The sequence below is a fragment of the Moschus berezovskii genome, chromosome 7, assembly GCF_049115385.1.
Source record: "Moschus berezovskii isolate FMDL1 chromosome 7, NW_MosBer_1.0, whole genome shotgun sequence".
Lineage (NCBI taxonomy): Eukaryota > Metazoa > Chordata > Mammalia > Artiodactyla > Moschidae > Moschus > Moschus berezovskii.
Window position 1 is genome coordinate 51,386,023 of NC_142466.1, and position 27,118 is coordinate 51,413,140.

At 39.5% G+C, this 27,118-nt stretch overlaps 2 protein-coding genes across 5 annotated transcripts in view; both read left to right on the plus strand.

Moving 5' to 3' along the window:
• The window catches only part of LOC129557627 (zinc-regulated GTPase metalloprotein activator 1B), a 52,878-nt gene extending 33,392 nt beyond the window's left edge, over nt 1–19,486 (plus strand). The window contains exons 10-16 of one of the 4 annotated variants that reach the window (XM_055428343.2): nt 1,095–1,151; nt 3,909–3,960; nt 9,939–10,007; nt 10,110–10,175; nt 12,237–12,366; nt 13,385–13,527; nt 18,839–19,450. In XM_055428343.2, coding sequence (XP_055284318.2) covers nt 1,095–1,151; nt 3,909–3,960; nt 9,939–10,007; nt 10,110–10,175; nt 12,237–12,366; nt 13,385–13,491 — 481 coding nt within the window. In that variant the 3' untranslated portion in view covers nt 13,492–13,527; nt 18,839–19,450. Of the gene's footprint in view, nt 1–1,094; nt 1,152–3,908; nt 3,961–9,938; nt 10,008–10,109; nt 10,176–12,236; nt 12,367–13,384; nt 13,528–13,716; nt 13,855–18,838 lie in introns of those variants that run through there. The other 3 variants (XM_055428344.2, XM_055428345.2, XM_055428346.2) reach the window with 3 other exon arrangements.
• Nucleotides 19,487–24,580: 5,094 nt separating this feature from the next.
• On the plus strand, nt 24,581–26,952 carry LOC129557325 (forkhead box protein D4-like 1). The gene has a single exon (XM_055427885.2). The coding sequence runs from the start codon at nt 25,312–25,314 to the stop codon at nt 26,950–26,952; it is 1,641 nt and encodes a 546-aa protein (XP_055283860.2). The 5' UTR covers nt 24,581–25,311.
• The last annotated feature ends 166 nt before the right edge of the window (nt 26,953–27,118 follow it).

Below are 27,118 nucleotides of genomic sequence, written 5' to 3' on the forward strand. Positions count from 1 at the left end.
CAGTCCCTCCTAAAGGAGATCAGTCCTGAATGTTCATTGGAAGGACTGATGTTGAAGCTGAAACTACAATACTTTGGCCACCTGATGCGAAGAGCTGACTCATTTGAAAAGACCCTGATGCTGGGAAAGATTGAAGGTGCGATTGAAGGTGAGAGGAGAAGGGGACGACAGAGGATGAGATGGTTGGTTGGCATCACCAACTCAATGGACATGAGTTTGAGTAAACTCCGGCAGTTGGTGATGGACAGGGAGGCCTGGTGTGCTGCAGTCCATGCGGTCGCAGAGTCGGACACGACTGAGTGACTGAACTGAACTGAACGGATTGCTGATTGTGATATGATAACCTTTTCTGACTTCAATCTCTGCTTTCCTAACAAGGCTTAATTACCACTAAACAATATTAACAGAAGTAATGTTTATTCAAATAGAGCGCTAATAGGAAGTTTCAGTCTATCTGCAATGCCATCTGAAGGAAATAAAATCAAACCACATTCTTTGGATGTAGATAAAGGTCCTAGAGTAAATATTTATGTATTGATATTTATGTATTGATTATTTGACTGCTTATTTTCTTATGATACTACTACATGATACGTTGTATCATGAAAGATGGAGTAAAAAGTACAGTAATTCCAAAGATAATGTTCCTATACTACTTTGTTCTTTACATTTGTTCAGTTTCGCTCATTTCATCTTTTGAGTAGTAAACTGCTACTTTTGAAAAGTTTCAGTTTTTGACCAATTTTTTTTTGCTATAAAAATCTAGTTTGAAAAGCTCAAGTTTTTAGAACTGAAAAGACAATTTAAGTAAAAACAAACCAAAAAACCCACTACAGTTTATTGAAGCAATAATCAAAGTAATTTTCTGCCTTGGTCTAAAGCCATTTATTCTGTTTTTAAATTTTTATGCATAAACCCCATATAAATTTTTGACAAAAGCTTTTTTGTTCCTTGCCTGTCATGTTATGTGTTTCCCCAAATAGTATATATTAATTAATTTTTATGTCTACATTTCTGGCAAAATAGAGATTGTTTTTCTTTATTTATTATATTTTACAGAATTTAACACTTCACGTTGGTGTTCTTCCTTTTAGAGTTGATCTTGCAAAAGTATTAGATCTTCACGCCTTTGACTCTCTCTCTGGAATAAGGTATGTTTCCTGTCCTGTTTTGGTCACTTTTTCTATAATGTATTTTTTTGCCCTACAGTTATAGGTGTTAAAAGAATGATTTATACAGATACACATTTGATTTATGCTTCCTGTCACATCTTTGATGTTCTAGATCGTTCCTAATGATTATGTTGTTCAAAGTTTTACTAACTGGATGTTTGGAAATCACATGTATTTTCCTACAGAAGTTACAGTGTAAGTGGTACTTAACTTTAGAGATTTGATGTTAATATTTTCTTTCCCAACCCCTGTGTGTAATTCTTCCTATGAGAAAACACATGAAGTACATAGAAAGCTTTAGTTTGGGGTATTCCCACAAGCACTCCTTTTCCTGTAGTGATGGATCAGGTTCCTATCTCTTTCCCCAGGGAATCATTTTGATAAGGGAAAGAACACATAGTTCTTCCCTGGTCATTGATATCTTTTTATTTAACCATCCTTAACCAGGTTTAACTGTACAGTTCATTCAGTAGTGTTAAGTATATTCACATTGTTTGCAATTGATCTGCTTTTTCATCTTGCAAAACTGAAACTCTGTACCAGTCTGATGACAACTCCCGGTTTTCCTCTCCCTGTAGCCCCTGGTAACTACCACTGTGTCATCTGTTTCTAAGAATTTGATAACTTTAGATACCTCAAATAAGTGAAATCATACAGTATTTGTCTTATTGTGACTAACTTATTTCACTTAGTTCTCAAGGTTCATCTGTTTTGTAGCATGTGACAATCGTGTCTTCCTTTTTTAAGGCTAAATAATGTTCCATTGAATATGTCATTTTTTATTTATCCCTTTATTCATTGATAATGACATTCAGGTTGCTTTCACCTCTTGGCTATTGTGAATAATTCTGCAGTGATCATGGGTTGGGTGTGCAAATACCTTTTCAAGACCCTGCCTTAAATTCTTTGGATATATGCCCAGAAGTGAGATTGCTGGATCATATGGTAATTCTATTTTTAATATTTTGAGGAACCATTATATTGTTTTCCATAGCAGCTGCACCATTTTACATTTCCACAAACAGTGCATAAGTGTTCCGATTTTTCCACATCCTTGCCAACACTTGCTATTTTTTGTTGGTTTTGGTAGTAGCTGTCCCAGTGGGCATGAGATACGTTGTGGTTTTGATTTTCATTTCTATAACAATTAGATATTGAGCATCTTTTCATTTACTTGTTGGCCATTTGTATATTATCTTTGGAGAAATGTCTGTTCAGATACTTTGCCCATTTTTTATTTGGATTATTATTATTTTTGTGTGTGTGTGCAGTTGCGTGTGGCTGAAATGTAGGTGTTCTTAAATAATTTAGGTATTAACCCCTTATCAGATGCATGGTTTGGAAATATTTTCTCCCATTTCCTCTGAAGTAGATGAGTCATAGTGAGAGGTATGACTTATGTGAGAGGTAACCTCTCTATACCCAAAGGAAAGGAGCATCCTTATCTCTGAAGATGGAGGGAATCTCAAGGCACAGGCCTTGCTGTGTTTCCCATAGTTGACCACACTTGGCTCATCCTCTGTCCTATCATATCTCCATGGCTTTCCACTCTTCATCAAACCTAGCACAGAAACACCCAGGTTTACCCTTTCTTCAGGTCTTCATTTCACTATGAAGTTTCCTTTGTCAACCCAAACCCTTATTAAATGAATGTATATGCTTTTCTCTTCTTAATCTTTGTCAGTCTAATTTTCAGACCTACCCAGGTAGAGGACTTTTTCTTCCCCGTGGAAGTTGTAGGCAGTCATTGTCCAGTATTAAATATTAAACACAGGGAAAGAACATAGAATTTTTTCAAAGTTTCCAAGGTAGTTTCATTCCACACTTACTGCATTAGTGATGCTTAAAAGAAATAACTACTTAACGTGAAGGCCCTGCTCTGGATAAGGTCTTTGCATAACTTTTCTTTGTGCTTAGATACTTAACAAGAGAATCCTTTCCTGAGCAACCAGCTGGGAAGGATTTAATTTGACACTGTCCCTACTGAGACCCCCCAAGGAGACTCATTCCCTTCAACAGTTCCTACAAGACTTTCCTCTTTCCTAAACTTGCTGTTACTAATTTACCCCTCACTGTTCTCCAAGGCAAAACATCTGCAAGGTTTTAAGTCCTTTTCCTCCTCCCAACCTACCCCCATCAGTCTCTAAAGGTATGCTGCAGTTGTTATGGTTGTAATTTGTTATGGCATATTGAATTTTAGCTCCTTTTATATCAGAACAGTGTATTTTTAGGAGTCTTTTAGTTTTCTCTCAGCCACTGGTAACTGACTGAATAGAAGGCTTATGTTTATGGATACTGTTAATTTTTTTAAAGTAGATACATTCAAGGGAAAACATTGATATGGAAAAAACTTACTTTCTAATTTTCTTTAGGTTCAAGCATTATTTTCACAGGGAGAGTAGATGAAATGTTCAGCAGTTGTAAAATGCTTAGGTATATATTAGGTCTTTTGGAAATAAGAAGAAACCTATTTAACCACACAAAATAGTTAAGATCAGTTTTTCTCTATTTTGTGTGTATATGTATGTATGTCAATGAATGTACATTTTTATGAGAGGTTTGTAAGAAGTCTGCTAGCATTTGTCTATTAGAATAGGTAAACAGCATGTAAAATTGGAACTATGTAACAGATTGAGCTGTGGAAGTTCTCTCCTATTTAGCTTTGTGTCTCTAAGTAATATATAAGGTGAAATGAGAAATATGTTGAGCTCTGAATTTATAATCAGTTATTCTTAGTTTGCAGAAAAAACTTCAACATGTGCCAACAACACAACCTCATCTTGATCAGGTAAAAAATAAAAACAACTTAAAAAATCATCTTTAACTACCTTGTTCTGTTTAGAATCGTTTTATTAGAACTCTTTTTTAGAAAGCATTTTTAAACTGTTTTGATAGTTTTCATAATTTAAATGTTCTTGAGGTCATCTATATCTAGCTTCTTAAGGCATAATAAGAGTTCATCAAACCAGAGTTATTTAAAATCTTGGAAAATCATGCTTTCTGGCTTCTCCATTCTACATGTCAGTCAACATATTTTGATTAGTTCTTTTGATGAGAATTACTGTATAAAAGTGGCCTAGGGGTTCTTTATGCAGCCTATTTTTAAGTATATTTAACTAACTGATTAAGGAAAAGTCTGGAATAGACATCCATGGCTTATTTAAATAAAAACTGACTTTGGAAAGGCAGGAAAGATGCTAGGAACAAACAAAGTATATTTTCACTGTACCCACCTTTTTTTAAAGCAACTTGTGGATGGTGGAGCTTAAGGATAACTTCTTTCTTCCATTTAAACACCGTGAGAAGGGGGCCTGTGAGTGAGTAGTGTGTCTTGCATTCTCTCCTTTTCCTTGAGACTGTCACTTATTTTTTGAATCAATTTTAATAGGGTCAAGATAACAGCATACTTATCCATCTTCATTTTGGTTCATATTTATGGGGAGCTATACTACCACATTTGTGTCATTTTTCTCTGAGAAACTTTTCTTAATGGAATATTCATGACTTACTTATTTTACAACTGAAAGTTTGTGTCTCTTAGTCCTCTTCACCTGTTTTGCCTATCCTCCTGACCCTTTCCTTTGGCAACCACCGGTTTGTTCTCTGTTATCTGTGAGTCTGTTTCTGTTTTGTGTTTGCTTTTTGGGTTTCTACATCTAAGTGAATTCATGGTATTTATCTTTTTCTGTGTGATTTATTTTACTTAACATAATACTTGTAGGCCCATCTATCCTGTCACAAATGGCAAAATTTCAGTCTTTTTATAGTTGAGTAATATTCTGTTAGGGCTTCCCTGGTGGCTCAGAGGTTAAAGCGTCTGCCTCCAATGCGGGAGACCTGGGTTCGATCCCTGGGTCGGGAAGATCCCCTGGAGAAGGAAATGGTAACCCTCTCCAGTATTCTTGCCTGGAGAATCCCATGGATGGAGAAGCCTGGTAGGCTACAGTCCACAGAGTCGCAAAGAGTCGGACAGGACTGAGCGACTGAACAGAACAGAATATGTTGTGTGTATACACATACATATGTGCATGTGTGCACACACGCACACCCACATACCCACACCCACACCCCCACACACACCACATTTATGCATTTATTTCTTGGTGAACACTTAGACTCCCGTTTCCATATCTTAGCTATTGTAAATACATAATATTTCAATGAACATTAGGGGGCATATATCTTTTTGAATTACTGTTTTCATATTCTTAGAAGTGGAATTGTTGGACATGACTGGGCTACTGAACAACAAAGGGTAGTCCTGTTTTTTTGAAGAAGCTTCATTACTGCTTTCCATAGTGGCTGTGCCAGTGTTCATTTCTGCCAGTAGTGCACGAGAGTTCTGTTTCCCCACATCTTCACGAACACTTATTATTTGTTGTCTTTTTGAGAATAGCCATTCTGAAAGATGTGAGGTCATATCTTATTGTGATTGATTTGCTTTTCCCTGATGCTTAGTAATGTTGAGCATCTTTTCACTTGTCTGTTGGCCATCTATATGTCTTCCTTGCAAAAATGTCTGTTTAGGTTTTCTGCTCATTTTTGAATCAGATTGTTTGGGTTTTTTGTGATATTGAGCTGTATGATTCTTTATATATTTTGGATATTAATCATGTATTAGACAAATCAATTACAAATTGCCTTTTCATTTTATTGAAGGTTTCTTTTGCTGTGCAAAAATGTTTTAGTTTGATGTAGTTCCATTCTTTTATTTTTGTTTTGGTTGCTTTTATCCAAGGAAATAGATCCAAAAAAATATTGCCAAGACTATGTCAAAGAGTGTAGTGCCTCTGTATTCCTGTAGGATTTTTTTGGTTTCAGCTCTTAAATTTCATCTTTTATCCATTTCAAGTTTGTGTTATAAGAAAGTGGTCTAGTTTCATTCTTTTGCCTGTAGCTGTTCTGTTTTTTTCCAGTACCATTTACTGAAGAGACTACCTTTTCCATGTTGTATATTCTTGCCTCCTTTGTTGTAAATTGATTGACCATATGAATGTGAGTTTATTTCTGGGCTCTCTCTTCTATTCCCTTGATCTATGTGTCTGGTTTTGTACCAGTTCCATAGAACTTACTGTAGCTTTGTAGTATAGTTTATAATCAAGAAATGTGATATCCAAATCTTTGTCTTTCTTTCTTTTTTAAAAGAGCTCTACAGGAGATTCTGATGTACTTTCCTACTTTAGGTGTATCAACATAGGGCAAACTGTAATATTGCAGACCAAGGACTGTGAGATTCAGTAATATGAACAGTCTCATTTGATTTAGTGGATCTGAGGCTTCATGAAAGATAGATTTTTGTTTTGTTTTGTTTTTTTAATGTATAGTAAAGCATACATGGGAGAAGGCAATGGCAAGCCACTCCAGTACTCTTGCCTGGAGAATCCCATGGATGGAGGAGCCTGGTAGGCTACAGTCTGTGGGGTCGCTAAGGGTCGGACACGACTGAGTGACTTCACTTTCACTTTTCACTTTCACGCATTGGAGAAGGAAATGGCAACCCACTCCAGTGTTCTTGCCTAGAGAATCCCAGGGACGGGGGAGCCTGGTGGGCTTCCATCTATGGGGTCACACAGAGTCGGACACGACTGAAGTGACTTAGAGAGAGAGAGAAAGCATACATGTTTTTAGTTTGCAAGTCAGCGCATCTTTATTTATATTTGTGCGTGTGTATTTGTATGTACACATGAACAGATATCTCTGTAATTCTTACTGAGATCAAGATAAAGATTTCCAAAAGTGTTAAGAGAATTTCTTTGTGCTCCTTCCCAGCCTTAACCCTTCTTCTTCCAGACTTGTAACTGCTATACTGATTTATACGCCAACAAGAAACCTTAAACTAGGAGGGTTTTTGTTTTTTTTTTTCCTTTTGGACTGGAAGAAATAAGGAAAAGAGCAGTCCAGATCTTTAAAAGTGGGAAAGTAACAGTACTCCAGAAGAGCAGAAGTCCTGATGAATGCTTGGTATTAGAATTTGAGCGTAGGCTTTGATTTGCTGCTGCTGCTGCTAAGTCACTTCAGTTGTGTCCAACTCTGTGTGACCCCATAGACGGCCTCCTACCAGGCTCCCCCGTCCCTGGGATTCTCCAGGCAAGAACACTGGAGTGGGTTGCCATTTCCTTCTCTAATGCATGAAAGTGAAAAGTCAAAGTGAAGTCACTCAGTTGTGTCCGACTCTTAGCAACCTCATGGACTGCAGCCTACCAGGCTCCTCCATCTATGGGATTTTCCAGGCAAGAGTACTGGAGTAGGGTGCCAGTGGCTTCTCTGCTTTGATTTGCTAGGCAAAGAGAATTCATTCTGTACTATTAGACAGTGTCCAATAAGCTGGATTGGAGTGTGGAGTCAGGAGAGCATGCAGGAAGATACTGCGTAAGTCCATATACCCTGTGATGAGGGCCTCATCTATGTTGTTTACAGCGAGAATGGAAATGGTAGACAATGAGCACTGTTAAAACAGGTCAGCTTGCTTGGATAGCCTTACTAACTGATGGTGAGCAGTAAGGAAAGATAGAAGTTATGGGAAACAAGCCAAAATGGACAAAAGGGACCTATTATTAATAATAGAAATAGGGAAATCTAGAAGGCAGACTGATTTGGATAAAAACACCAAATGTTTAGCTGTGTACCTGGTGGCAGGATATCATAGCAGAGGTGTCACAGGGAAAGAGAAGCCAGAAGAGTGGAATGTGGAGAGAGAGGTTTTGTGTTTAAGCACATTAGTGGGCTTAGTTTTCCAGATAAAAAAGATACAGAAGTTCCTGCATGTTACTACATGTTAGATATTGTTTGCAAAAGAGTGGGAAACTGAGGGAGATAACCCTGTAGGTTAAAGAACAAACAGACCAAAATCCTAGTATTTAAGAGTTATTCCTAAATTTTATTTTAGGGGCACTACCTTATTTTGCTTTAGTCTTTACTGCTTCAGTTTTCTGCCTCTTTCTATGTACAGGAAGAGGAGAGTTAATTTTAGATTCAAAATAAACTGGAAAAAGTCTGAAATTGGAAATACCTAGAACATATTATGTATGTCATTAAAGTTTTATCCGTGAATGATGCTTAATGCATTTGTTTGTTTTTCATGGATTTCTTGTTTATTCTGATAAAGAGGAACTGGGTTTGAACAGGGAAAGGTAGATGAGAAAACCCGGGTGTCAATCTGTGTATACTTATTAATAGAGCCAGTGGTGAACTCTTGAGTTGTGACTCTCATCTTCTGCACTGCACATTTATGCGTTTCATCTTCTTTATTGTTGTTTAATCACTATGTCTGTCTGACTCTTTTGTGACCCATGAACTGTAGCCCAATAGGCTCCTCTGTCCAATATTCTTCCCAGGCAGAAATACTGGAGTGAATTGCCGTTTCCTTCTCCAGGGAATCTTCCTGAGCCAGGGATTGAACCTGCATTGGCAGTTGGATTCTTTACTACTGAGCCACCTCCTCTTCTTTAGGATTTGTCTAATATGAGAAGAGTTTATTGGTACCGAAAAGCATCTGGTTCTAAAATGTCTCTCTCCCTTGAGTCCCATGATGCATTGTCTTAGTTTTTAAAACTTTTAGAAAAATTTCACATTGGAGTTAATTGTACTCTTTAGAAATACCATCATATCTGTCACTTGCCAAAAGTAAAAATCATTCCTGATACAGTATTGAGTCCTAGATTGAGACATTGCCAACATTAAAAGCCAAGTTATCCAACTTGAATAAGATGCATATTAAGCATTTTTCAAGGTTAAATTACTGCTGTCTTTTGAAATTAACAAATTATGTTTCATTTGGCAATCTTTTGCTATGTATTTTGATATGCTTTATAATTTGCTATACTTTTTTGTACAGATTTTTAGGTGTGATTTGTAATGTTAAGATATGTGTTTCTAGGCAATTATGCAATGCTGTATATTAGTGTATTCTTTCTGTCTTTCTTAAAGCTTGGCTTGAGCATCTTATTCTCCAAGATGGGGTTTGTGCTTTTGTTGTGTTATGCTTAGCTCTTGTGTATTTTTATCATTAATTTAAAAATTTTGGGTTACTGTGGCAAATGGAGGTTTGGATTTTAATTATGTGCTCAGCTAGAGGAAATCTTAAACTTCTGATTCCTTAGAGTGGTCAGTGAGAGATGTATCAAGATCATGAGAAAAAATAAATCTCAAAGTTAACATTCTATAAATGTTAATGTCAGCCTTCTAAAACTCATCTCATCTCTAGGAACTCTTCTTCTCTTGGAACTTGTTCAGTCAGAGATAAACTGAATCTTTCTATTTGTATTTATATTTCTCAGAGAACCTTTGCATTTGAGTCTTATTCCTGGCTCTGGGTAGTTTATTTTTTCTGAGCCTCATCCTTCCCATTTATAAAATGGAAATCATTCTGTTTAATCCACGGTTTGTTGTCATGAGTAAATGATGAGATGATATAAAATGACCCAGGCAAAAGTACCTCATTTAGTGTATAGCTGATACACTCTATATTAACCTTCCATGTAGTGCTGAGAATCTTGTAAAGAATGCATTAAACAGTGAGTATCTTTTCATAAGAGTTTCTCTGTGTAAATACTAAACCATTGACTAGCTACAGAATATAGAACGTGGAGTTGCTGATATCAAAAATAAAAAAATATGGTGAAAAAGTTATACCTAATACAATTGTTAAGGCAACACAAATGTCTATGAATGTTTCCTTACTTTTCATCTCGAAACTAGTGATTAAAAAAAATAGATTGACATTATTATAAAAAAAAAAGCCATTATTGACTATCTCTTGATTTACAGAGTATTATTACAGTCACATTTGAAGTACCAGGAAATGCAGAGGAAGAAAGTCTAAATGTTTATATTCAGGTGAATGCACTTTTAACTTATTAATGATTTATCAGTTGTTTTGCCACGTAGCTGTTCCTCTGAGTAGTGGTTGATCTTATTAAAATATGTCACTTGATACAGAATCTTCTGTGGGAAAAGAATGTGAGGAACAGGGATGACGACTGCATGGAGGTCATACGACTGAAGGTGTGGTACACAGCTTATAGTTTTATACTTTTGGACAAAGTCCCTTTCTTGGTTGTTAACAAAAAAGCCCCCATAGTTAGTCAAAAACACAAGCACTAGGTTTAGTTCAAATAACCTTTGTGTGTTTTCATTTTTCCTTATTTCATTTCTGAAAAGAAGCCTTGAAAGTCATTGCATCGTTGCATGAAAGCATGGTTTATTTGCGCAGCTTCACCAGGTGCTGCAGCTGAACAGCCCGCATGCCTTGGAGCATCCCCCCTCGTTCTCTACTCCCAGGTGTTCTGAGCAGTTATCTGGCTACTGACCTTGACTTGTTGACATTTCCCTCCTCTTGGCATGCAACTTGTGGTCAGTCAGAGAAAATGGAATGTTTTCTCGTGTTACTCTAAGAGAGCTTCATTAACAGAGGAAAGCTTGCCACAGCCAAACCTAATGCTTCTTGGTGCATTTAGCACATACTAAACATCTGATATACTGTGCAACAAAGTTATGAAGGACTAAAAGAATTCTTGCTCTATGTTTGGAAATCCATTCATGTTTATCTGACTTTATTATGTCACACAAGGTGTTTTTTCCAGGGAGCAATGGGTTCTAGACTGTGTGCTTAACCAGTCAGCAGTCTTATGTTTTCAGAAATGTACTTAGGGTTTTATTAATGCTATTTATTTTCTTTACTGTTAGTGACTAGATTCTCTGGTTAGCAGCCAACTTCCTGGGGTCACTAGAGTGACAGGAAAGTATTTAGATTTCTTTACCTCCTGTGCGGGCTCTACGTGGGTTTGATACGGCAAAGGAACACAGGCGAATCCCAGTGTACTCCAAATCATTCCCACCCAGAGGAACTAAGCCAGGTCTGCTGCTTCTCCGTGATTCTGTCCCCATCTGCATTCTATGATCCTAATTGAAAGATCATATTTCATTCTGTAACTGCTTTTATCCCTAGTGAGTGTAGGGTGGTTACCTAGAATTAAGCAGTCATATATACCACTCTGTAGAGAGTTTAGTGGCTCGTTCTGCACCATCCCAGTTTGAATTTTGTTCTTAGATATGTGACTTTTTCTCTGGTTCTTACTTTCTTTGGTTCTCCTTTTGGCCTTCCTCTTATCACAGCAACACTGGCATCTGAGACAACATAGCCTTTCTCTTCATAGAGTTCCTTCTTTTTGCTCTTACAAAGTATTAGTTTGGTAATAATCTTTATGTTTAAAATGTGAACTCTAGTAACAGCTGATACTTCAAAGACTTTATATAAGTATAAAATTAATACTTAGGTAATTATTTTCAAAATGTTTGTTCTTACATATTAAAACTCTAAAAAGCAGAAAACGAAATGGCACAAGAAAAGAAAACTGGAAGAACACCCAAAATACATGAATATTACCAAAAATACACAGGAATTGTGAGGTGGTGATCACAGTGGTTTGTCTCTTATTATTTTTCAATATTGTATTATTTTATAATAAATATGTATAACTAATAAACATTATTTCAGAGAAATTATATCATCCCCATAGGAGCCAGTTTATTAGATAATTTGCTCTTTATTTCTACAAATCAATATAAAGTGGATTTTATCCAGATAAATACAAGTTTTTCTTTTCCTTTATTTCATCATTATCTGCTTCATTTAATGCAACTCATTCAAAAACATATTATCATCAGACTCCTTTAACGTCTCCAGTTTTCCTACTAAAATGGAAATAAGTATAAGTCCTTAAAAGTAGAATAATCGGTAGAATTTGATATATAACATGTTTTATCATTTAGTTGTTTCAGTTTTTCATTGTGATAACACTGAATACACATCATAATACATATATTAACTTTATCAGTAGAAATAGGGCTTTTTAAAAAATTAATGAATGCGGAAACATGTTCTAAAAATTAGAGGCTTTCTGAAACTTTAATGCACAAATAACTGGAATTAAGGAATTTTAACAGTATGTTCTTTATGATTCTGTATTTTAAAAAGAAATAGGGATAATTAATGCATTAACATTGGTGCTCAATTTATGCTTTTAAATTCAAACTGTGGCTGATTGGTTATTCTCCTCTGAGCAGGGGCTAGTGTCAATTAAAGACAAACCGCAACAAGTGATTGTCCAGGGTGTCCATGAACTATATGATCTGGAGGAGACACCAGTGAACTGGGAAGATGACAGTGAGAGAACAAATCGATTGGTCCTTATTGGTAAGTAACAAACAGTTAACTTTTTTTTTAATTGAAATATAGTTGATTTACAATGTTATTTTTAGGCATACGACAAAGTAATTCAACAAAGTAATGTGTGTGTATATATTTATGTACATAATATCTATTTTTTTTTCAAATATTTTTCCATTCAGTTCAGTTACAGACAGTTAAATTTCTAAAGCAAAAAAAAAATTAGGGACTTCCCTGGTGGTCCAATGGCTAAGACTCTGTGCTCTCGATCCCTGATCAGAAAACTAGATCCCACTAAGACCTAGTACAGCCAAATAAATGAACAAATAAATATTTTTTAAAAAATAGAGGGATATAATGCGCTACCTAAGCAGTGTTAGCCAATCTGAACTTCTTTTGTAAATTCAAATAAGCTTGTGGTTAACGTATTTGTGCTAATTATGTGATAACATCATAAGAACTTGTTAAGTCCTTTGCTTTTTTTATTTTAACAGAAAGCAGAGCTGATTTACTTATTTATTTTTGATTGTACTGGGTCTTCGTTGCTGCATATGGTCTTTCTCTAGTTGTGGCAAGTAGGGGCTGCTCTGTAGTTGCGGTACGTGGACTTCTCATTGTGGTGGCTTCTCTTGTTTTGGAATATGGGCTCTAGACAAGTGGGGTTCAGGCGTTGTGGCTCACAGACTGTAGAGCACTTGGCTCAGTAGTTGTAACTTGTAGGCTTAGTTGCTTTGCAGCATGTGGGATCTCCTGAGGGAGGATCGAACCTGTGTCCCCTGCATTGGCAGGAGGATTCTTAACCAGTGGACCATCAGAGAAGTCCTGCCCTTTACTCGTCTTCAAATAATTTTAGAAAAGTGACTAATCCAAATGTCAGCTTGGTTCTCAGGGACTTAATTAGAAAGTTAAGGAAGGACTCACTAATGACTATTGTTTTCATAAATTTCTGAAGATTATCAAGCATTTAATGGTCTAGACTTGATAGGTAAACTGTGTCGTTTTAATAAGCATAATATAATCATACCATATTTTGTTCTGTTTACAGGCAGAAATTTAGATAAGGATATTCTTAAGCAACTATTTATAGCTACTGTGACTGAAACAGAAAAGCAATGGACGACACATTTCCAAGAAGATCAAGTTTGTCCATAACACTAGAAGCATCGCCAAAAGGACTGGATGATAAAAGTGAGAATAAGTTTCCTGTTGGATGTATTTCAAGCATCTATTTTTTGCATTACTTTTCTTATGAATTACAATGTATCCTTTAAAATAGTATTTATTTTATAGAATACATAAATATAATAAATCAGTAATATAAAACCCTTGACATTCATTCAATAAAATGTAATTTCCTATGACTTCTTTTTTTTGTAGACAGATGATTCGCAAACTTATCTTTGGAGTTTACATATGCTGAAATTCTCACCCATGAAAATTTTAATAATAATAGTGGTATCATGTTGATATATGCCAGAAACCAACTGTAAAGCAATTATCCTCCAATTAAAAATAATTTTTTTCAAATGGTAAAACTTATTCTTATTTCAGCATTGTCATTTTCCCTTAGAACTTCAGCTGATTGCTTGGATGTAATTTTGTTGTTAATAGCAAAAATTTTTAAAAACAAATAATGGTCACTATTTTTATTAAGGGAAATAAGAGTATTATTGTGGTAGAGAGTTGTAAGAAATTATTTGTAATTTCTGAGTCAAAGAAATTATTTGAGACTCTCTTTCTTAGAGTCAGATTCTAAGCCGTACTGGTAGTCAGTGTAATGGAACTTCAGCCATTCACTTTGCAATATATTAAGATTTCAATTATAGAACTTTTAATTTTAGAGTTGATTTTACTGCTGGTATTAAATCCATCTTGGGTTTTTTGAACTTCTTTATTTTTCAGTGTAAACTAAAAAGTGACAAGGTGCTTTAAACATAATTACAGAAAACTTTTGATAATTTAACAACCTTATATAAATAGTAGGGGTTGCCTAGAAAATCCCATGGATGGAGGAGCCTGGTAGGCTGCAGTCCGTGGGGTCGCTAAGGGTCGGACACGACTGAGCGACTTCACTTTCACTTTTCACTTTCACACATTGGAGAAGGAAATGGCAACCCACTCTAGTGTTCTTGCCTGGAGAATCCCAGGGACGGGGGAGCCTGCTGGGCTTCTGTCTATGGGGTCACACAGAGTCGGACACGACTGAAGTGACGCAGCAGCAGCAGCAAATTAGTATATAGTGGATTACTCTTCTCCTATTCCTTTTGAAGGCCAGGTCAGCATAACTATATTCAGATAGTAAGAGAAAGGCACGAGATGAAATTTAAAGAAGAGTTAATGGTTGTTAAATATCAGAAGACAGTCAAAATGACTGAGCATGTGCATGCTCTGTTTTAGAACTTTTTGGTAATCTTAGTGTCACAAAGATCTTTCCTATGTTTTCTTTTAGAAACTTAATAATTTTAGCTCTTCACGTTTAGTATCACAATCCATCTCAAGTTAATTTTTCTTTTGTTATGTCTTGAAAACTTTTCCCCTTTGAGTAAGCTTTTTGCACCTTTGCTAAAAATCACTTGTATGTATGTGTGTGTGTGTTTCCATAGACATTATTTTGATTTATTGTCTTTTTCTTTTCCCCATTGCACCAAAGGGATGTAGAATTTATTTAAGTTAATACTTGAGTTCAGTCATGTTATGAATTAAATTTATTGAGAGGAGGAACAAAGAGAAACATTTTAGGAAACATTCAAAGGAGAAAGAAGATGAAACTGAGTTATTCCATAACCACTACCATATATGACGTGAAGGTTCAGGAAAAGTACAATGAAGTTCTCAAAATGTAAAGCAGTTCAGTTCAGTTCAGTTCAGTCACTCAGTCGTGTCCGACTCTCCGCGACCCCATGAATCACAGCACGCCAGGCCTCCCTGTCCATCACCAACTCCCGGAGTACACTCAAACTCATGTCCACAGAGTCGGTGATGCCATCCAGCCATCTCATTCTCCGTCGTCCCCTTCTCCTCCCTCCCCCAACCTTTCCCAGCATCAGAGTCTTTTCCAGTGAGTCAACCCGTCGCATGAGGTGGCCAAAGTATTGCAGTTTCAGCTTTAGCATCAGTCCCTCCAGTGAACATCCAGGATTGATCTCCTTTAGAATGGACTGGTTGGATCTCCTTGCAGTATAAGGGACTCTCAAGAGTCTTCTCCAACACCACAGTTCAAAAGCATCGATTCTTCGGCGATCAGCCTTCTTCACAGTCCAACTCTCACATCCATACATGACCACGGGAAAAACCATTGCCTTGACTAGACGGACCTTGGTTGGCAAAGTAATGTCTCTGCTTTTTAATATACTATCAAGGTTGGTCATAACTTTGCTTCCAAGGAGCAAGCGTCTTTTAATTTCATGGCTGCAATCAGCATCTGCAGTGATTTTGGAGCCCAAAAAAATAAAGTCTGACACTGTTTCCACTGTTTTTCCATCTATTTCCCATGAAGTGATGGGACCAGATGCCATGATCTTTGTTTTCTGAATGTTATCTTCTAATTAAAAACAAATTTAAAAAATCACAATGAGAGTTCCATGGTGTTCCAGTCCGGGTTCAGTTCCTGGTCTGGGAAGATTCTACATGCTATGGGCAGCTTGGCCCATGCATCACAGCTACTGAGCCCATATGCCACTGCTGAAGCCTGTGGGCTCTAAGAGCCCATGCTCCACAGCACGAGAAGCCACCACAGTAAGCCACCCCAACTCACTGCAACTAGAGAAAGCTTGCATGCAGCAATGAAGACCCAGCACAGCCAAAAATAAATAAATAAAAAATTTTAAGAAATCACAATGTTCTGAAACACTGAAGAATAAAAATGAAAAAAATTATTAAGCTTGTTAGAAAATATGAGAAAAAGAAGGTATGTTATTTTATTGAGAATATATTTCAAACAGCTTGAATCATTGTTTTTTTTTTTTTCTTTTTTTTATGGTACACTGTCCTGGTAACTTTAGCCTTAGAGTAAGTTGTGAAATTAGGTAGTGTAAATATTCTGATCTTGTTTTTTCTTTTTTTTTCAGGGTTGTTATAGCTATTTTAGATACTTTTGTTTTCAATATAAATTTTGTCATTAACTTGTCAGTTTCTTCAAAAAGCCTGGGATTTTAACTGGGATTGCATTGAATCTATAGTATAATTCAAGGAGAATTATCGTATTTTAAGAAAAAGTTACTTCTTAAATTGAGGTGAAATTTGCTTTTCACATTGTATTAGGTTTCTGCGAACATTATATTTTCACTTCTGTATACACTACAGTGTGCTCACCACAAGAAATTTGATTTCCATCCTTCCCCATACAGCTGATCCCCTTCGCCTCTGGTAACCATTGCTCTGCTGTCTGCATCCATGTGTTCATTTTGTTTGGTTTGTTTTGCTTGTTTATTTATTATGTCTTTTTTTTATATTCCACATATGAGTGAAATCCTACAGTTTGTTTTTCTGTAACTTATTTCACTTAGCATAGTACCCTCAAGATTCATCCAGGTTGCCAGAGGTGGCTTTTATGTTGAGAATAGAGTTAAAAGGAGTCATTCATGCAAAGTCAGGTGAGCAGTTTCTACACAGAGGGAGCAAGTAGTGGAGATGGCCTTTACATGGAAACCAGTGTAGCATGCTGGAAAACCATGAAGAAGGCGAGGGTGGTAGAAGATTAGAAAGCCAGGTATGAGATGGGTATGGGATAGGATGGGAGTTGCAAGCCAGGGCCAGACCTTTTGCTTCTGAGGAAAAGATTTGGTGTAAAGAGGAAAACGTTTGGATTATTCTGAAAGACTTGGGGAGTGGCTGATGGGTTTTGAGCTGGACAAGTGATGTAGTTGATTGCTGTGGCAAATGAACTGTTTCCTGTTTTTGACATTGAAGACAGTGCTGCAGTGAACATTAAGTGTGCCTCTTTGTTTTTATGTGACACTGTTTCTCTAGAAGGGATATGTAAGAGTGGAATCACTGGCTTCCAGGATATGCACATTTAAAGTTCTTAATAGATACTGATAGATAAATTGCCTGCTCAGATGTCTGTACCTTTCTGCTGTGATATAGGTGTATATGAAAGTACCCGTTTTTCCAAACCTACCTAACACATTTTAACTTTTGCTCTTCTGGATGGAATGACATCTTACTGTTTTAATTTAATTTTTTTTTTACTGTATTTTTATGTTATTTATATGTTCTTTTAAATACATTGTTCTGTTCTTTGTTCTTATTTTTCCCAAAGTGAAATTTTTCATTCATCAGGGACATTACCAGTTTAACCTATACTTCAGAGGGCTTTGGAGCCATCAGTCTATATCCTCAAGAGATTTTATTTTTATAATGAAAATCTAACAAATTAATAACATGGGCCATTATTCTCCTACCCATAGAAAATGTTCAGGGTATTATGATTTCAGGGTAATGATGTTAATTATGGTTTAGGCATAGTTCATTTGTAACTTTATAGTTTACTGAGTAATATAGGATACATTACCAAATCTCTCAGAGTCCTTGCTCCCTTATTCATAAAATGGAGATAAAATGCAAATCTCCTTGAATTGTTCCAGGGATTATGTTTAAAGCACTCTGAATATAGAGTTTCAGTAAATGTAAATTATTTTCCAGCAAGATTTGATAAATATTCAAGGTTCTGCACAACTTCTTAAATGGTTCTTTCCTAGGCCTTTCCAGCTTTTAGTGAAAGGGCAAGAACACTGGTAATGAATTTAAGATAGCTGGAGGAAGAATCACCCAGAGGTGAGGAAAGAACAGGGATGGAAAGGGTCTCTTTAATTCCTAGATTATGACGTTTGAAGGGAATTACCAGCAAAATAAAGCTAAAAGGCTTTTAAACATCTGTGGGCTTGGTTGCTGGCTACAAATTGAATAAATATCTCCTTTGGATTAGTAGTGTAGGTGGAAACCTGTACTTTTAGATTTCTTTGAAAGGCCTTTCCCAGTTCTAGGAATGCCATACAATGTGGAGGTGATATTGAAAGATGTGAATTCTGTCTTTGAATGTCTAGCAACTTGGCCTACTGTGATGAGAAAGGAGAACAAGATTCGTTTTTTCTCAGAATGTCCTAATATTAGAATCAACCTTAACTTTCAATAACCTAATTGCCCTTAATTTTCATAGTGAAATTGAGAGAAATTAGATATCTGTCTTTTCTGTACAGTAGTTTAGAAAGGTTGGTTTTTCAAGGTAGGATGGATGGTGTTTGTGATGCCTTGATAGATTTGTTCAGGAAAAAAGCCTATTCAGTGTTAGGAAGGAAGTAATCTCCCACTATGCACTGGGTCCCATGTTAAATGTTTCAGTGTTTCATGAGCACAAAGTAAGGCAACACTAAAGAATCAGGTGAGACAAAGAGTCATCTCCCCTATGTTTTTTTTTTTCCTTTAAGAATTACTTGCCATAATAAACTTGATTTATGTTTGATACAGCTCTTTATTTTTCACATTGATGTATTTTGTATAGGTTTCCTAGGTGGTTCCGTGGTAAAGAATCCACCTGTGGAGGAGACATGAGGTGATATTGAAAGAAGTGAATCTGCAATGCAGGAGACGTGGGTTCAGTCTCTGGGTTAAGAAGATCCCCGGAGGAGGAAACGGCTTCCCCACTCCAGTGGGATTGCCTGAGAAATCCTATGGACAGAGGAATCTGGCGGGCTACAATCCCTGAGGTCACAGAGAGCCACTGACACAACTGAACAACTAAACAACATTATTTTGTACATCAATTGTATTTAGATATAATTCACAGAAAACTTACCCTTTAAAGTATACAATTCTTGGCTTTAGTATATCCCCAGGTAAAGGAGCAACCATTACAACTATCTAATTCTAACTAGCTCTCAGACTCTACCTGTTAGCAGTTACTCTCCATTTCCCCTGCCCCTGTTTCCCAGCAACCACTCATCTACTTTCTGTCCCAATAGGTTTGCCCATTCAGACTCCTTTCACTTACCGTGTTTTCAGGGTTCATCTGTGTTGTAGCATGAATCAGCATTTTGTTTCTTTTGATTGCTGAATAAAATTCAGTAGACCACATTTTGTTCTACTCATCAGTTGATAGACATTTGAGTTTCTACTTTTTGGCTACTAGTCCCCTTTCTTCATGTTTACTTTTTAAATAAACTATAAGTTTCTGAACAATTTTAGATTTACAGAAAAATTGAGCAGAGCAAAGAGTAGAAGGGAATGCCCATGTCCACCCCCCACCCCTTATACTCACACAGTTAACAGCTGGCAGTAGTATGGTACATTTCTTACAATTAGTGAGCCAATATTGATACATTATTATTAACCAAGGTCCAAAAAATAATGACAGAATGATCTCTGTTCATTTCCAAGGCTAACCATTCAATATTGCAGTAATCCAAGTCTATGTTCCAACCAGTAATGCTGAAGAAGCTGAATTTGAACAGTTCTGTGAAGACCTACAAGACCTTCTAAAACTAACACCCAGAAAAGATGTCCTCTTCATCATAGGGGACTGGAATGCAAAAGTAGGAAGTCCAGAGATACCTGGAGTAACAGGCAAATTTGGCCTTGGAGTACAAAATGAAGCAGGGCAAAGGTTAACAGAGTTTTGCCAAGAAAATGCACTGGTCATAGCAAACTCCCAACAACACAAGAGAAGACTCTACACATGGACATCACCAGATGGTCAATACCAAAATCAGATTGATTATATTCTTTGCAGCCAAAGATGGAGAAGCTCTTTACAGTCAGCAAAAATAAGATCGGGAGCTGACTGTGGCTCAGATCATGAACTCCTTATTGCCAAGTTCAGACTTAAATTGAAGAAAGTAGGGAAAACCACTAGACCATTCAGGTATGACCTAAATCAACTCCCTTATGATTATACAGTGGAAATGACAAATAGACTCAAGGGATTAGATCTGATAGAGTGTCCAAATAACTATGGATGGAGGTTCATGACATTGTACAGGAAGCAGTGATCAAGACCATCACCATGAAAAAGAAATGCAAAAAGGAAAAATGATTGTCTGAAAATGCCTTAGAAATAGCCGAGAAAAGTCGCTAAAGGCAAAGGAGAAAAGGAAAGACATACCCATTTGAGTGTAGAGCTCCAAAGAATAGCAAGGAGAGATAAGAAAGCCTTCTTCAGTGATCAAGGCAAAGAAATAGAGGAAAACAATAGAATGGGAAAGACTAAAGATCTCTTCAAGAAGATTAGAGGTACCAAGGAAACATTTCATGCAAAGATGGGCACAATAAAGGACAGAAATTGTATGGACCTAACAGAAGCAGAAGATATTAAGAAGAGGTGACAAGAATACACAGAAGAACTATACAAAAAAGATCTTCATGACCCGGATAACCAGGATGGTATGATCACTCACCTAGAGCCAGACATCCTGGAATGCGAAGTCACGTGGGCCTTAGGAAGCATCACTATGAACAAAGCTAGTGGAGGTGATGGCCGACCTGTTTCAAATCCTTAAAGATGAGGCTGTGAAAGTGGTGCACTCAGTATGCCAGCAAGTTTGAAAAACTCAGCAGTGGCCACAGGACTGGAAAAGGTCAGGTTTCATTCCAATCCCAGAGAAATACACTGCCAAAGAATGTTCAAACTACCGCACAATTACATTCATCTCACATGCTAGCAAAGTAATGCTCACAGTTCTCCAAGCCAGGCTTCAACAGTATGTGAGCTGTGAACTTCCAGATGTACAAGCTGGATTTAGAAAAGGCAGAGGAATCAGAGATCAGCAATGTCTGTTGGTGCATAGAAAAAGCAAGAGAATTCCATAAAAGCATCTCCTTCTGCTTTATTGATTCTATCAAAGCCTTGACTGTGTGGATCACAACAAACTGTGGAAAATTCTGAAAGGGAAGGGAATACCAGACCACCTTACCTGCCTCCTGAGAAATCTGTATGCAGGGCAACAAGCAACAGTTAGAACCGGACATGGAAGAACAGATTGGTTCCAAATTGGGAAAGGAGTAGATCAAGGCTGTATATTGTCACCCCTGCTTATTTAACTTATATGCAGAGTATATCATGTGAAATGCCGGTCTTGATGAAGCACAAGCTGTAATCAAGATTGCCAGAAGAAATATCAATAACTTCAGATATGCAGATGACATCACCCTATGTCAGAAAGTGAAGAGGAACTAAAGATCCTCTTGATGAAAGTGAAAGAGGTGAGTGAAAAAGCTGACTTGAAACTTAACATTCAGAAAACTAAGATGATGGCATCTGGTCCCATCACTTCATGGCAAATAGATGGGGAAACAGTGATAGACTTTATTTTGGGGGGCTCCAAAATCACTGCAGATGGTGACTGCAGCCATGAAATTAAGACACTTGCTCCTTGGAAGAAAAGCTATGACCAACCTAGACAGCTAAATATTAAAAAGCAGAAACATTACTTCACTGGCAAAGGTTGTTCTAGTCAAACCCATGGTTTTTCCAGTAGTCATGTATGGATTTGAGAGTTGGACTATAAAGAAAGCTGAGCAACAAAGAATTGATGCTTTTGAACTGTGGTGCTGGAGAAGATTCTTGAGAGTCCCTTGGACTTCAAGGAGATCCAACCAGTCCATCCTAAAAGAAGTCAGTCCTGAATGTTCGTTGGAAGGACTGATGCTGAAGCTGACACTCCAGTACTTTGGTCACCTGATGTGAAGAACTGACTCATTGGAAAAGACCCTGATGCTGGGAAATTTGAAGGCAGGAGGAGAAGAGAAGACAGAGGATGAGATGGTTGGATGGCATCACCGACTCGATAGACATGAGTTTGGGCAAGCTCCAGGAGTTGGTGATGGACAGGGAAGCCTGGCTTGCTGCAGTTCATGGGATTGCAAAGAGCTGGGCACAACCGAGCGACTGAACTGAACTGATAGTTTATTTGGATATCCTTCAGTTCAGTTCAGTCGCTCAGTCGTTTCTGACTCTTTGCGACCCCATGATTCACAGCACGCCAGACCTCCCTGTCCATCACCAACTCCCGGAGTTCACTCAAACTCATGTCCATCGAGTTGGTGATGCCATCCAGCCATCTCATTCTCTGTTGTCCCCGTCTCCTCCCACCCCCAATCCCTCCTAGCATCAGACTCTTTTCCAGTGAGTCAACTCATCGCATGAGGTGGCCAAAGTATAATGAACACCCAGGATTAATCTCCTTTAGAATGGACTGGTTGGACCTCCTTGTAGTCCAAGGGACTCTCAAGAGTCTTCTCCAGCATCACAGTTCAAAAGCATCAATTCTTCGGCGATCAGCTTTCTTCACAGTCCAACTCTCACATCCATACATGACCACAGGAAAAACCATAGCCTTGACTAGACGGACCTTGGTTGGCAAAGTAATGTCTCTGCTTTAGTTTGTACTTAATGTCCTTTTTCTGTTCCAGGATCTCACTGAGGATACCACATTACAGTTACTGTTACCTGATATCAAGGGTTCAGTACAGTTCAGTCGCTCAGTCGTGTCCAACTCTCTGCGACCCCATGAATCACAGCACGCCAGGCCTCCCTGTCCATCACCAACTCCTGGAGTTCACTCAAACTCATGTCCACAGAGTCGGTGATGCCATCCAGCCATCTCATTCTCTGTCGTCCCCTTCTCCTCCCGCCCCCAATCAAGGGTACATACTATCAATGTGATTTGTGATTGTTGATGTTGACATTTTTACCTAACACCTGGGTGAAACCTCTGTTAGGTTCTCCAAGGTAACTTATTCTCTCTCCCCCCACTTCATGGGGTTTATTTTGGAAGGAGGTCATTGTGCACTGCCTACAGTAAAAGATTGGGGGGGGCGGTTATGCTTCACCTCCTAAAGGGTGTAATATCTACATAATTTATCTGGAATTTTTCTGCTAGGGAGATTTGCGTTTTTACCCCCATGTACTGGATAAAGAATCTGCCTTCGATGCAGGAGACACCAGAGACGTTCAGTCTCTGGGTTAGGAAGATCCCCTGGAGGAGGAAATGGCAACCTACTCTAGTGCTCTTGCCTTGAAAATCCCATGGACAGAGGAGCCTGGCGGACTACAGTCCATAGGGTCGCAAAGAGACAGACACAATTGAACATGCACACATGGCTTCTTCCTTCTCCCCATGTATTAACTCAATCTTCTATTTTTTATACTTTGGTTAACAAGCTTGTGCTATTTTATTTTGTTGCTCTGATTGTCCCGGTTCTGGCCATTGGGAGCTCTTTCTTGTTTCCCAGTGCCCCCTTTAACATACTTTCATCAGTGGGGGTAGTTTTGGTTTTTTTTTTTAAAGAGTGTCCTTACTTTTCTCCTTTCATTTTTAAATAACCCCTATCCCCATAGAAGTTGACTCTAGGAAAACTAACAATGCTGCCTTTCCCAGGTAATCTGATTCCTGTGCTGATGGAGAAAAGTGCCTTACCTGCAGGGGGTTGAGGGGGAGGCATCAGGGAATCAAAAGTTGAATAAGACACCTGTCCCAGCCCTCCTGAAGCTTAGCTGAGTATGTCACACAAGTAATTTGTTAATTTGGGATTCAAGCACAAATCTGTTAGGCTTGAAAACTTCTATTATTTGTTCTATTTTAGACTGCATACAACTGAGAAGACTTAGAGGGTAAACACCTCAGAAGTAGAGGATAAAACTTTAAAAAGACTAGTAAGAAAGCTGTTTTCAAAATTTTATCCTGAAGAAACTAACTCTTAAGCTATTTTTGGTTATATTAGCTGACTTCTGATTTCTCACTGAAAATTGTCATTTTTCAAATTCGAATAGATTTACTATCAGTAACAATCAGTGTCATAGTACGATATTTTCATTCTGCAGTTTTATTAGATGCCACCTCAAAATTTTGAAGGTTAGGGGTGTATTAAATTATGAATATATACTATTGCTTGGTATTTTACCATAATGCACATTAAATTATGTTGCACTGAACACTGCTACTTTATTCTCTGGACTGACTTAAAGGATGCCAGTCTAAACATTACTTCCAGGGATGGCAAGTGACTGAAACAGAGCATCTCTGTCATCTCCTTTCTCCAGTGTGAGTAGGGAATGATGACCTGGTGATTTAATTAAAAACACCACAACTGCTGCCCTCTTTTGCCTCATTTAAATTTCAAGATTATCATTTATTATTACAGTAAAAAGTGCTTAACGTTGGTTCTTGTTTTAAAGAAGAGAAAGACTGAGTCTCAGACTGGGTGTATCCTTTGAAATTGTCAGGCCATTTTGGTAAAAGATATTTCAAACTGGGTTTGTACTGATTGGTTGGTACAATTTGGTTGGTCATGGCCATTAAAAAAATATCAGTGATCACCTGTTTTATGAAACAGGTATAAGTCTGTATACAAGATCATGGTATAAAATATACTTCATACTGAGGTTAAATGTTCAAAGAAGTTGAGAATCACTGCTGGAAGGTGACTTCTCTCCTGTTTTCCCTCCACCCTGAACTTCCACAACTTCATGGCAGGGTATTTCAGTCTTCTGAAAACTTGAGTCATGGAGAACCTTTTGGGAAGCTAGATAGGTAGTAGGGACAAGGCAACATTATCACACTTCACTCTCGAGCTGGGGAGTGTAGTTAGAACATTAAAAAATATTTCAACTCCTTATTTCAGCTCTTATCATGGAGAACAGAACCCACCAATGAGAACGGGTGACTAACCATGAAACAAAAACATTTATTGTTACACATTCTCTTACAGTTAAACATCGTATACATTTCAGTGTCTTCTCCCGTTTATTTTTAATCCTGCAAGAGACAGGTTTGACTATGGATGTGGCCTTAGATTGTTGGGTGCAGGTTTTCCTACACCCCCCGCCCCCGCTTTTTCTTTTGAGAGGTTTTCAAAGCGCGTTAACAGAGCCTATGCAACTCTCGGCCCGATTGGCCGACTGATCTTGAGGAGTGAAGCACCTTCCATGCTGGCGGGTGGGTGCAAAGAGGAGGAGGCTGAAGGCTCTTGTGTCGGGTAATGCTCAAAGGACCCTCATCACTGCACTGCGTTGGGAGGAAGGAAGGGCGCTCTGAAGTAAGGCGAGAAAGGGTCCGAGGAGGGGCGGCAGAGTCCATCACACAAGGACCCAGAAACTTCAATAAAAGGCAAACTGCATCTTTGCCGGACGGTGTAGGAAAGGACAAATCGGCAGAAGTAAAAGACCACCATCTACAAGGGGGACCTCGAGCGTCTCCGCTTCTTGGAACACAACACAGGCTTCCAGCCCGGAGCCAGGTGAGCGGCCGCTACCTCCCTGGCATCTGCAGAACCTGCTCCTCCATGAACTTGCCTAGAGCTGAGCGCCTTCGCCCCACACCTCCGAGCCGCCTCCGGGGCTCCGATGGGGAAGACGGTGAGATCGATATCCTGGGAGAGGGGGAAGATGAAGAGGAGGAGGAAGATGAGGAACCCGAGGGAAGTCAGCGGTTCTCAGAGCCTCTGCACCAGCCGCAGCCGCAGGAGGTGCGGCGGGGCGCTGGCGCGCTTCCCGGAGAGCGCACCGAGAGCATCGGCGGCCCAAGCAACTCTTCCGAATTCTGCCCCAAGTTCGGGGTTTCGACGGGTTCTGCAGCGGCCTCTCGGGACGCCCCGCAGCCGGCGAAGCCCCCCTACTCTTACATCGCGCTCATCACCATGGCCATTCTGCAGAGCCCGCACAAGCGCCTCACGCTCAGCGGCATCTGTGCCTTCATCAGTGGCCGCTTCCCTTACTACCGCCGCAAGTTCCCCGCCTGGCAGAACAGCATCCGCCACAACCTCTCCCTCAATGACTGCTTCGTCAAGATCCCCCGCGAGCCAGGACACCCAGGCAAGGGCAACTACTGGAGCCTGGACCCCGCCTCCCAGGACATGTTCGACAACGGCAGCTTCCTTCGGCGCAGGAAGCGCTTCAAGCGCCACCACCCACCGCCCGGAGCCCACCTGCACCACCCCTTCCCCCTGCCCGCTGCGCCCGCTGCCCTGCACGGCCCCTACCCGGGCATGCTGCTGGCGCCCCCAGCCCCGCCACAGCCTGTCCCTGGGGCCTATCCCGCCTCCACCCCCGGGAGCCGCCCGTGCGCGCTGCTACACCCTCACCCCCTCCGCTACCTGCTGCTCTCCGCCCCGGCCTACGCGGAGGTTCCCAGGAAAGCGCAAGGCGCGGACCTGGGGACCCCCGGCGCCCTTCCGGCGCTGCAGCCCACGTTAGAGTCCCAGCCTTGGGACGAGAGCAAGGGGCCGGCGTCGCGGCCAGCTGGCGGATGCACCCCCTTCAGCATCGAGAGCATCATGCAAGGGGGCCCGGGAGCGGGGGCAGGCGCCGCGCAGAGCCTGCCCCCGACCCCGTGGGGTTACTGCCACCTGCTGCAGCGTTCGTCGTGCCTGCTGCATCCTCAGGCCGCTGCCCCCTTGCTCCACGTATCCGCTGCCGCCGCCGCATCCGCTGCCCGGACAATTTTGAAGCAGCAGCAGCAGCAGGATTGTATCAGCGGCTGCGCTCCCAGCAAGGGCGCTCTGCTGGGCCGTCACTTGTCCGCCACCGCGGCGCTGCTGGGGTGTCAGTCCGGCGCAGAGGGGTCTAGGCTGACGTCGCTGGTCGCCCTTTCGGGCGGAGAGGGAACCTCACCAGCCTTTTGAATAGCACCCACACCTGTCCCGGAGCTGACTCAGTGAGGCGCGGACGGGGAGCCAACCCGGAGGGCGGAGTCATCCGAGGTCGTCCTGTCCTGGCCTTGGCGCACTTCACTTTGCACAGCCGGGACTAGGCTTGTGTGTATCAGAATCCTGCAGCCTGACAACCACA

Bases quoted from the DNA above. Each gene is read 5' to 3' on its own strand.
- LOC129557325 (XM_055427885.2), top strand. From the start codon at position 25,312: ATGCTCAAAGGACCCTCATCACTGCACTGCGTTGGGAGGAAGGAAGGG.